The sequence below is a fragment of the Bombus impatiens genome, unplaced genomic scaffold, assembly GCF_000188095.3.
Source record: "Bombus impatiens unplaced genomic scaffold, BIMP_2.2 scf_0382, whole genome shotgun sequence".
Classification (NCBI taxonomy): Eukaryota; Metazoa; Arthropoda; class Insecta; order Hymenoptera; family Apidae; genus Bombus; species Bombus impatiens.
In genome coordinates this window covers 436,911-447,866 of record NT_176801.1, presented here as the reverse complement: position 1 = coordinate 447,866, position 10,956 = coordinate 436,911, and the positions used below count along the sequence as shown (strand labels likewise).

General features: G+C 33.0%; 2 protein-coding genes across 3 annotated transcripts in view; both read left to right on the top strand.

Moving 5' to 3' along the window:
• The first annotated feature begins 7 nt into the window (after positions 1 to 7).
• LOC100748289 (threonine--tRNA ligase 1, cytoplasmic) lies at positions 8 to 3,097 on the top strand. Of its 2 annotated transcripts, none has more exons than XM_012386312.3 (5): positions 8 to 151; positions 560 to 640; positions 776 to 2,331; positions 2,421 to 2,710; positions 2,799 to 3,097. In XM_012386312.3, exons 1-5 carry the CDS (start codon positions 86 to 88, stop codon positions 2,945 to 2,947), a joined length of 2,142 nt encoding a protein of 713 aa, XP_012241735.1. In that variant the 5' UTR covers positions 8 to 85; the 3' UTR covers positions 2,948 to 3,097. The 2 variants fall into 2 exon arrangements, with proteins under 2 accessions (XP_012241735.1, XP_003489967.2); XM_003489919.4 differs by having other exon boundaries at positions 42 to 277.
• Positions 3,098 to 4,211: 1,114 nt separating this feature from the next.
• The window catches only part of LOC100742667 (zinc finger protein DPF3), a 16,074-nt gene continuing 9,329 nt past the window's right edge, over positions 4,212 to 10,956 (top strand). The window contains exons 1-7 of the mRNA XM_012386250.3: positions 4,212 to 5,395; positions 5,480 to 5,589; positions 5,923 to 6,159; positions 6,246 to 6,451; positions 6,868 to 6,937; positions 8,623 to 8,778; positions 10,885 to 10,951. Of these exons, the coding sequence (XP_012241673.1) occupies positions 5,316 to 5,395; positions 5,480 to 5,589; positions 5,923 to 6,159; positions 6,246 to 6,451; positions 6,868 to 6,937; positions 8,623 to 8,778; positions 10,885 to 10,951 (926 nt within the window). The 5' untranslated portion in view covers positions 4,212 to 5,315. The remainder of the gene's footprint in view (positions 5,396 to 5,479; positions 5,590 to 5,922; positions 6,160 to 6,245; positions 6,452 to 6,867; positions 6,938 to 8,622; positions 8,779 to 10,884; positions 10,952 to 10,956) is intronic.

Here is a 10,956-nt window from a genome sequence, read left to right as displayed (position 1 = left end):
ACGTATAGAAAGTAGAGGTACATCGGAGCTAGTTTAACGAATCAGTTACATTATTATATATATACTCAGCAAGTCTAGCTTCAATATGGTCGACAACCTGTGTGAAGACGTGGTGAATAATATGGAAAACCTGAATATGAAGGAAGACAAGGCATGAATACTGATTCTTTTTAATAAATATTTTCATTTTCATTTTTAGCGGTAAAATATGTTGGCGACTTTGCGTATTTGCAGTTATAGAAACACTTACAATGTTTCCAAGCGGACACATGCTTGGGTTGGTTATAAGATATACTATCATTACAACATTATGTTATAATATCACGTTTTGAATTCTCTTTTTTTTTTTCGGTTCTTAAACTATTCATTGATATAATTTGTACTATGTTAAGAATGACCACCCATATCATTGAAATCGATAATCTGATGCAATCCAACCTTATACCTTTTAACGATTGTTGCATTGTCCGCGAATGCATTAGCCTCATGTTTTTTTAATTTAGAAGATAATGATTAGTATTTGCGGTGATATTAAATATTTTATTTTACTCAATATTAGAAAATGAAACCAAAGAAAAAAGCTGCTGCCATCGAAGAAAGGAATGTTTCTGAATTAAATCCTTGGCCAAGTTATATTCAGGTATGTTATTTTGCTAACATTTGAAAATTGCGTATTTAAATAACTGACAACTGAAACAAATAGATTTAATTAATTGAAATCAATTTTTGAATATACTTATTATTTGATTATGTTCCTGAATAATTATTTTTTCAGGATCGTATTGCATTATGGGATAAGCTTAAAGCAGAGTATGAAACATCATTAGCTTTGAAAACGGTTACTGACATAAAAGTAACACTACCTGATGGAAAGGAAGTTATAGCTCAATCTTGGCGTACAACGCCATACGAGATTGCCAAAAACATTAGTCAAGGTTTAGCGGACAGTACTGTTATTGCAAAAGTTAATAATGAACTGTGGGACCTTGACAGACCCTTGGAATCTGATTGCAAACTTGAACTCCTTAAATTTGATCATCCAGATGGCCAACAAGTGTTTTGGCACTCTAGTGCACACATTTTAGGAGAAGCTATGGAGAGAGTATATGGTGGTTGTTTATGTTATGGTCCACCAATAGAAAATGGATTTTATTATGATATGTACGTAGGTGAAACAGGAATTTCCAATTTAGACTTCCCATTCTTAGAGACTCTTTATAAAAAGATAGCTAAAGATAAACAACCATTCGAGAGATTAGAAATGACTAAGGAAGACCTCTTGGAGATGTTTAAATACAACGAATTTAAAGTTCGGATTATTAATGAAAAAATACATACTCCAACTACCACAGTATATAGATGTGGTCCATTAATTGATTTATGCAGAGGACCACATGTTAGACATACTGGAAAAGTTAAGGCCATTAAAATCACAAAAGGTTCATCTACTTATTGGGAAGGAAATGTCAATGCAGAATCTTTACAGAGAATTTATGGCATCAGTTTTCCAGATACCAAACAATTGAAAGAATGGGAAAAGTTTCAGGAAGAAGCAGCAAAACGAGATCACAGGAAAATAGGAAAGGAACAAGAGTTATTCTTTTTCCATGAACTTTCTCCAGGATCATGTTTCTTTCAACCACGCGGAGCCCATATTTATAATACTTTAGTTGAATTTATTCGTTCTGAATATAGAAAACGGGGTTTCCAAGAAGTAGTTACACCTAATATTTATAACAGTAAATTATGGCAAACGTCTGGTCACTGGCAGCATTACGCGGAAAATATGTTTTCCTTTGATGTTGAAAAGGAAACTTTTGCACTTAAACCAATGAATTGTCCTGGTCATTGTATGATCTTCGACGTTCGTATCAGATCCTGGCGCGAATTGCCATTAAGGATGGCAGATTTCGGAGTATTGCACAGAAATGAGATATCTGGTGCATTAACTGGACTAACTAGAGTCAGGCGCTTTCAACAAGATGACGCGCATATATTCTGTTCAGTTGATCAAATTAAAGATGAAATGATTGGCGCGCTTGACTTTTTGAGACACGTGTATTCCGTGTTCGGTTTCACATTTAATTTATGTTTATCCACGAGACCCGAAAAGTACATGGGAGATATAGAAATGTGGGATCAAGCTGAAAAAGCATTAGCAGAGAGTTTAGATGCATTTGGAGAACCATGGAAACTTAATCCAGAGGATGGTGCATTTTATGGTCCAAAAATTGACATAACCATTATGGATGCACTTAAGAGACATCATCAGTGTGCTACTATTCAACTGGACTTCCAACTACCAATTAGATTTAATTTGTCTTATATCAAGTAAGTAGAACGATTTTAAACTAATTTTGTGATATAAGTTGAAATTTTGAATTTTAATTTCAAATGCAAATTTAAATTAAAAATTTTAGCGAATCTGGGGAAAGGACAAGGCCAGTAATTATTCACAGAGCCATTTTGGGTTCTGTAGAAAGAATGATTGCAATTCTAACAGAATCATACGCTGGAAAATGGCCGTTTTGGTTGTCCCCGCGACAAGTAATGGTTATTCCAGTAAGCTCTCAATTTGATGAGTATGCGGAGCAAGTAAAAGATAAACTTTGGAATAGTGGAATTATGGTAGAGATTGATACAGATTCAAGTGATACTCTGAACAAAAAAATTCGAAATGCTCAACTCGCACAGTTTAACTTTATTCTCGGTAAAGAAATGTCTTGTATAGTAATGCTTTATATGTATCATGTAGTACAATATTAATGTGTTTAATACATATATAAATATATTTTTAGTTGTTGGAGAAAAAGAACTTAATGCTGGCACGGTAAATGTACGAACTAGGGACAATGTGGTGCATGGGGAAATTCTTGTAGATGACCTAATTGCAAAATTCAAAGTATTCAAAGAGAAAAAGGATAGAAACTGCGAAGAGAAGTTTTAAATAAGCTTTATATACAGACAGAATATTTATTTATTTCCAGATTATAATTCTGACAGAATCAGGTGTAATATAGGTCGACAGGATCTAAAATCACATTTTTTAAATATATTGAATAATGCATAGAAACTTATTATAAAAAGAGTCTTGTTAATAAGATAACGATATAAAAGCATAAGATGATTATTTTGCATTTAATTAATTTTATTTAGTATTCAAACTTTGGTATAATATAATCCATGTATTTATGCTTATGAAGTAATCTGTAATTTTATTATAAAAATCTTCCTTCTTATTAAATAGATTTTTTTTATGCAAAAACATGAATATATTTTATTCATAGAGATAAATTAGACAACGAAATATATAGTCAATTTATTTAATTTTCTCCAAACTCTATTTTTTATTCGATGATTTGTAAATGCTATTACGATAAATAATTTTATTCGGAAGCTACAAATAATTTTTTATTTTTCGCAATTATAGCAGAAACATTGAGTGTACATTGTAACTAACGAAATGTTCATCTCAACGGCTGTGCTCCGTAATTTATTGCAGATATTGTCAATATATGCATATTGCTGTAACTGCGCTAATATCTTTTGGGAATAAATTATTGTTGTAAATTATAAATCACATCGACACAAATCGAAAAGTTGTCATTAAAATCTCTCATAATATCTTTCACAATAAAGTCGCATCTTCGGCTAAAGTTGTTCTTATTTTACTAATAATCGAAGTACTGTTTGAATAAAAAATAACTTTTAACTAGGAATAGTAGATATATTTATTAGATTGAGTATTATCGCTTAATTAGATGTATATCAGCCACAATCATATAAGACCGTGTATCAGCTTATACATACACATATATGTAAGTTTATATAATAGTGGTATCAGTTTTCTTAGCTTCAATATCTTTTGTAAATTCATTGAAAAGAGCATAAAAAAATTTTGCTGCATAACTTTTATACATAATCGAAATAATGTTATTAATAAAACTTCACATGTTGCAAGCTACAAATTGCTATAGTTTATCCAATGAGACGAGGCAATAAACGTAGTAAAATTTGATTGTTGCGACTGCAACTATTGGCTGCTGATTAGTGAAACTCGAGTGTCAATGCCTCGTCTCGTTAGATAGAGTATATGATAAGATGAGAATTTTAACTCAAAATTTTGCCAATAAAACTTTTACTGATATGTTTCTAACATTTTTGTAATTAAAATGACACGATATAATTTACAGCATATTTGCTTACTTATTTTAGTCGGAAAGATTTCACAAATATGTTAGTAAAAGTTCAAATTTAAAAAAGTCAAAAATAAAAAATATGTCACTTTTAAATTAGTATCTACATACATTGTCTTAACGATATCTGAAATTAGATCATGTTACACCACTCGATCGCGGCGGGCCGTCGAGCTTCTCTGTGTGTCGGGGAACCTCTTCTCCGTAGCGGCGACGAGCACGAGTGTGCAATTATGCAAAAGATCTTGTTTTATACAATTATCGAGTATTTCTTGAATTCGATAAATGGAAGCAAGATATAACGATTTTGAATCTAGGAATTACGGTTTGAAGTCCAGGAATCCATTGCACTGGTTCAAAAATTGTACATTGTTAAAGTTTGGTATTTCTTATTAAATTAATTGGCTTATTCTCCATGACCCCTTTTGTCATATGCGTTGTTTATTTTTGTTGATACTATGAACGTAACTGAATATTGTCTTATGGAGATAGAAAAGTACAAGTAATATTGGTTGGACCACGTACATAACATTTATTCAAAATGTTATTTGACAAATTGATTTATATATCGATAATAAAGCGAGATTCCGTTATTCTGAATATAATATGTGTTTAAATAAATAAGAAATTTATCGTTTAAATGGCTATCAGATTAAAGTAAGTTATGCAGTAGGCTAAAAGTACCAAACTTTGAAAACGCAGAACTTTTGAATCAATGGATTTCTAGATTAGAAACTTCTATATGTCGTCTCTATACTTCTCTATTCATATGAGTACTATCAGAAAATCCCCAAAAAGCATTCATAACACTTTACAACAATAAATGATCTCATATGTAAGGTCGTTTAATTTGTTCAATTTAGGTTCTTGTATATGCTAATGTCAAATAAACTCAGCATTTCGCCGTATGATGCAGCACTAGTCCGGGAACAACCAGGGCCATACGCGTGAGCACTTTCATTTCCTCTCTGATTATATGTTGTCTATGGTATATTAAGTACGCATTTCTGATTTCTGAGTGAAACGGACGCGCATGCCTGAAAATATGGAGCTCTGCTTCCGGCAAGAACAGTAAGTGGCGAGTAGAATCCTGGGAGCGTATTGTTTGATTATTATAAAATGACAGCCATTACAATCTCGCCGGCTGCACAAGGAATTATTCAAGTTGTAAATGAAAGCAATTTGTCTAAAATCGAAGGGTATGTGTTCCTTTAACTGTAAAATATAAATTTATTCCTGGTAGGATGTAGGACTTTACATGGCTATTATTGATTTCTTCACAGATTCCTCAATGACACAGCATATAGGGAAGCCATTGAAAATTCCTCAAATTATAATAGCCGACTATGCAGAGAACGACGTTTACGTATGCCTTTCCTCGATTCTCAAACAGGTATTAGTTATCATAATTTTTCTATAAAATTTTTATATCTGTTTTTCATGATATACCTATAATGTAATTAATGATGATTCGTTCGTATCCTTAAGGCTTCCTCGTTCGAATGATTGTTAAAAATGATTTAAACATTTAGACTCTGTCGTTGAATTTGTTATTTTTTATTGAAAAAGTTTTGATATAATTGAAAGAAGATATTTGGAGCAATTGCACTCCATACTTATTCAATTAAAAATGATAGGTATTAGTATTACAAATATACAATTATGTAGCATAGTTATTTACGGATGAAAATTGTTACTGTTGTTATTTGACTATATGAAATTACAGGTGTAGCACAGAATCACTCTGCGCTATTTATGTCTTCAAGAGAAAGACTACCCGGTTTGTTACATGGCCAGATATATACATATCCTAGTAAACGATGGAGGAAAAAACGGCGACAATACTTGATGCATTATTTACATCCAAAAAGAGGACCAAGAGGTGACACTGAAGACGGTAATGAAGGTGTAGAAACTGTAACACATGTAAATGACGATAGCAAAGATTCAGTGGCCCTTAAAGGTAATAAATAATATTACATTATTAGTGAAATAAAGTTAAAGATAAATTTCATTTGTTATAACGTGACGTATAATAATTTGATGCAGATGAACATAGTAAAGATGCATGGTACTATGACGAGCAAGACATGTTGGATATGGACACGTACGAAGAACCTGATGCTGAAAGTGATTATGATTATGAGGAAAGTTATAGTAGTAAAAGGAAACGAAGAAAACCACGTGGAGGTGGCCATCATCCTGCACGAAACCACCCATCTTCTACAGATAGTCCTGGGGGCAAACGTACTAAGGTAAATTTGATCGGTGCTGCATAGTTATGCAAACATTTTATTTTATTAATTTAATTTTTTCGGTATACGCGTGAGTTATGATCAACAGATACGAAATACACAGTCAATTGTTTATGCTTATATCCTTCGATACGGTTGCTACCTTTAGTGTTTTTGTTTATTTATTTAATCGTTTTAATCTGTCCATTTGTTTATAGATTAATAATACATATAATTAATAATAGAAGATGTACATACGATACACTTGCGCTACGTTACTCTCGCCAATAACGCTATACGTCGAACTGTCGCCGTACCGAAGAAGTTAAAAAGAAAAAAGAAAAATATTTAATTTGTTTTTCATTTAAATTCATAATTTAGTTTCTTTACATATGGCAGATATTAAATTCGTCATGCATATATTTTATTAAATATAGGGTGGGGGACGCGGGCGCAAAAAAACCAACTATGATGCCGTTGACACTGATAAGCCATTCGTTTGTGACCGTAAGTTTAATCACAGATACAACTACAAATGACCACTTCCTGTTACTAGTTTCATTAAAAATATAATTATTATTAGTTTTATCAGTTGTTAATTTTGAAATAAGAGAAAAGAAATGCATTGCATTAGAAGATTTGTTAATTTTATTAAATAACTATATTTTTACGATGCCTACGTATTATTTTACAAGATACGCAGAGGTTACTATATTAATATAAGATGATGATTGGAAACTCGAAATAAATTATTAAAGATTTAGTCTTGGTTGCCGCATAATTTTACATTTGGGGATGGTGATTGAACTAAGTATAATCTGATTGTGTAACGTGGGAAGGTACCCTTCTAGTCGTAAAATTAATTCCACAGTTGACTTTTAGTGCTCTTTCATTCAGTGGAATTGATCAGTATTGTATTGACTGCTGTTTTCCTTCAAGTTTATGAATTGCAGTATATTACTTAGCATATTCCAGTCCTTACTGTATAATTTCTGTTTGTATCAAAAACCTTGTACTCCATTTCTCTTTTCCTATTTGTTGAAGTATGAAGAGACATGGTATGATTCATGGATGAAAGGCAAAGATTGATTATCCGCATAAAAAAGAATTGAAGTTTTTATATAGAAGAATCTACGATATATTAATCCAGGTTGTGTGAAATTTCTATGAAATAGTACATTGTATGATTCTGTACAAAGACAATTACCCCCTAAAGTTATACTATAGTTTATCACGTAACTCGCGTTTCGTAAATTCACATTCATTCGAAGATTTATCAATCACGGTTACGAATCTGATAAATGCTATTCATTATATATTTGTTGTGTAATGGTTAATGCAATTTTTTTATTTTTTTTTTTTATTTATCATAACACGTAAGATTATGTTTATGACAGTAGCGTTGAGACGAGATATCGAAATTAGCTGAAGTATAATTTTCATGAACGTGTAACGTCGCGCTTGTCCAAACCTTGAAGGAGTATAATAGTCATTACTAATTTGATCGAACTTTTTCCAGACACGAAGTCTATGAATTAACTCGAATGTGCCTGCAATCTGTTTACTTCTTGAAACCACTCCTGTTAGATTAGCAGAAAATAAATCTAAAGACATTTGGTCTCGACTAGTAAGCTTCGATCACGCAACGATAGAAGAAACCTCACGATATTCGAAATTTTTTATCTCGATCACGTCGAGCTTACGAAATTGGCCAAATATCTTCGGACTTCTATACTACCTGCCAATAACAGAGCAAGAATGTACTGGCTCACACTGTAGCGAGCTCATTCTGTAGGAGTATACAAGCATCAAGCCTTGCATCGTATTAGTTTTGCTTCTTGGGCTGGAACTCCTTCACTGCTTGTCCACATATAGATTCGTAGGTGGATAGGGATATGTACTGGTGCGGAAGGTGTGCAAATGCTGTCCCTAACCTGTAAGCTTCTATCCTAGATTTACTTTAACCGCCTCGTTTCTTGAAATTCACCAAGAACTTTTTTATATCGTCGTACAATAGTTTAATCTTTTCGATGTTCTTTGTTATTATAAAAGGTTTAAAAATACATTTCTAACGCGGCGGTTAAATAAGTACATCCTCCCATATCGTCCAACCAACTCGTCGACCAAGATTTCTCTTATCATGGACGTTGCATTGGATGGTTTGTGGGAAAACAGTATTTGCACTTTTGCAGTATGCAGCGCACGGTATAAAACCAGACCTGGTCTGGTCTACCATTACGGTCATTCCCACTCTACTTCCTCCGGTGATCCTGCTAAGGAACTAAGTCCCAGTCCTGCCGAAGTTGAACCTAGGAGCGTTGCAGACACCGCTGCTTCGAACCAGCCAGGTTGGAGCCAAAATCAGCTCAATTTTCTCACTTTCCTTTAAAGAAAAAATACCAACCCAGAAAGAAACAAAGAAACAAACGTCAACTTGTTCCTGGTCTCCCGATGTCTTTTTTTACCTGATGCCTTATGATCTTTGATCTCTGGATCCCGATTTTTGCAACTACTTACTTGTTCATATAACCCTGAACAATATTTACCTAACTTGATGGAATTAAATATAATATCTTCTTCTTGTTCTTATATTCTTCTGTTGTTTTTACTCTCTTCTTAATTACATGTATTGCAAATGCATGTATTGCAAATAACCGTAGCCGTAATTGATTTTTGTGTTTCCACTTTTTTCCATAGCGTTTTTCATGCATATGGAATCTCTCATGCACAATAATCTTTTTTCATTTTTATTATCTCTTTTCGGATAATTTACGTGTCGCGTAAATATCATACGGAGAAGAATATGCCTAAGTCAGTATGATAACGGCGATTTTTTTTTTCTTTTTGATATATATATATATATATATATATATTTGACACATATATATATACGTATACCGTTTATATGTATACCAAAAATTATGTCTGCCTTTATTGTGCTGAAAATTTTTCAGATTTCTCTCTGTTTCGTCGATATATATATTTAACTATATTATATATATTTAAGATGGGCTGATTCAAACGAAATTATAAAAAGAGAAATGCAGCGATCGTTGCGAATGTTTTGCAATAGCATGCTTCTGCAATTCGCATCTTTTTCCTTCCAAAAAATGTTCTCGTGTGTTGGAAGAGTAAAAACCGGAAAATAAAGAGAGGCGACGTCATTTTAATGAAATCGGTAGTGCTCCTTGACGCGGTCATTTTTGAATGTTTGGTATGTGTGTGCGTCTTATTATTTCACCCGACGAGATAGTCGTCTCTTCCGTAATTCTCTATAGCATGCGTTCGCATTTATTCATTTCTAATCTTTAATAGTTACTATATAGTATTTCTTTTTTTACAGTTTGTTTTAATTTTTCATTTTTCTGTTTGCTTGTTGCTTCTATTACTGCTTTACTTTCCTAGAGCGATTTTGGCTTCGAGTTTTCCTCTTGACGAGCGCCTGCAGAGCTTAAAACTACAGAAAAAAAATCGCACGGAGATACGTTTGTCTTATATCCTTCTCTTTCTCTCTGTCTATCTCTCTACATGAGTTGCCAAAGTAGTTTGTTTTTCACGTTTGTGTAGTGCTGTTTTGTCTGATCTTTGGAACACTTTCGAATTATCCCGACTTCTTTATATAATCTTGGAATTGCTCTTTTTTGGTGATGGAATGCATATCGGATTGACATAATATGTGCACCCTGTTACGATTATTATATTTGTGTGTGTATATATACATATATATATATATATGTATATATTTATATACACACACATATATATATTATATGTATCTATATACGTATTATTTCATTTGTTTCCTTATTGTTGTGCCAGTTTCTTTTCATTAAAACATTTGTGATGCATCGAATGATCGATTCTGGTTATTCGAAATAACAATTTTCGTCATTTGTGTGGTAAGTGATTGCCTGTCGTGAAGATTCTCTGAATTTCACAGAAACGTAAGATTATTTCACTAATCTCTTTCGCTTCAAATCTGTACAGTGTCTAATTTTTGTATCCTTATATTTCTTTAAAAAATTACAAGTTAATTACAACGGCTAAAATTTCGTGAAAAATATTACATTTAGCCAACTAAAATTGTACAGCCGATTCCTCGTCAATTTCTTTTTTTTTTCACCTAAAAAATAGTAATTTCCACCACTCTGCCAAAATATCCAAAAGTCACTGATTACAAATAGATTCTGTTTCACAATTTCCTTGTCCTGGATAGTGATAATTATTTCAGAACCGGCAATCGCTCGCCAAGCAAAGCCACGAATCCTCAATGCTTATCAAATGTGATATTGCTGTCGACCCGACATCCGACAACCGGAAGGCTTGTAACCGAATCGATTATCGCTGTTCGTCATCACAGAAATTGACTCTAAATCATTGTTTCTAAGCCAGTGTGCATGGTCATTAGCTTGAGACGCAAAGCGCAACTGGGTATGTGGTCGGTTTGTGATCAGGTGGTACACGTCGGGGTCGTCAGAATGCAACTTCGTCGAGTACTTCGAGTCCCTCTCCCGCAGCGCCGTCCG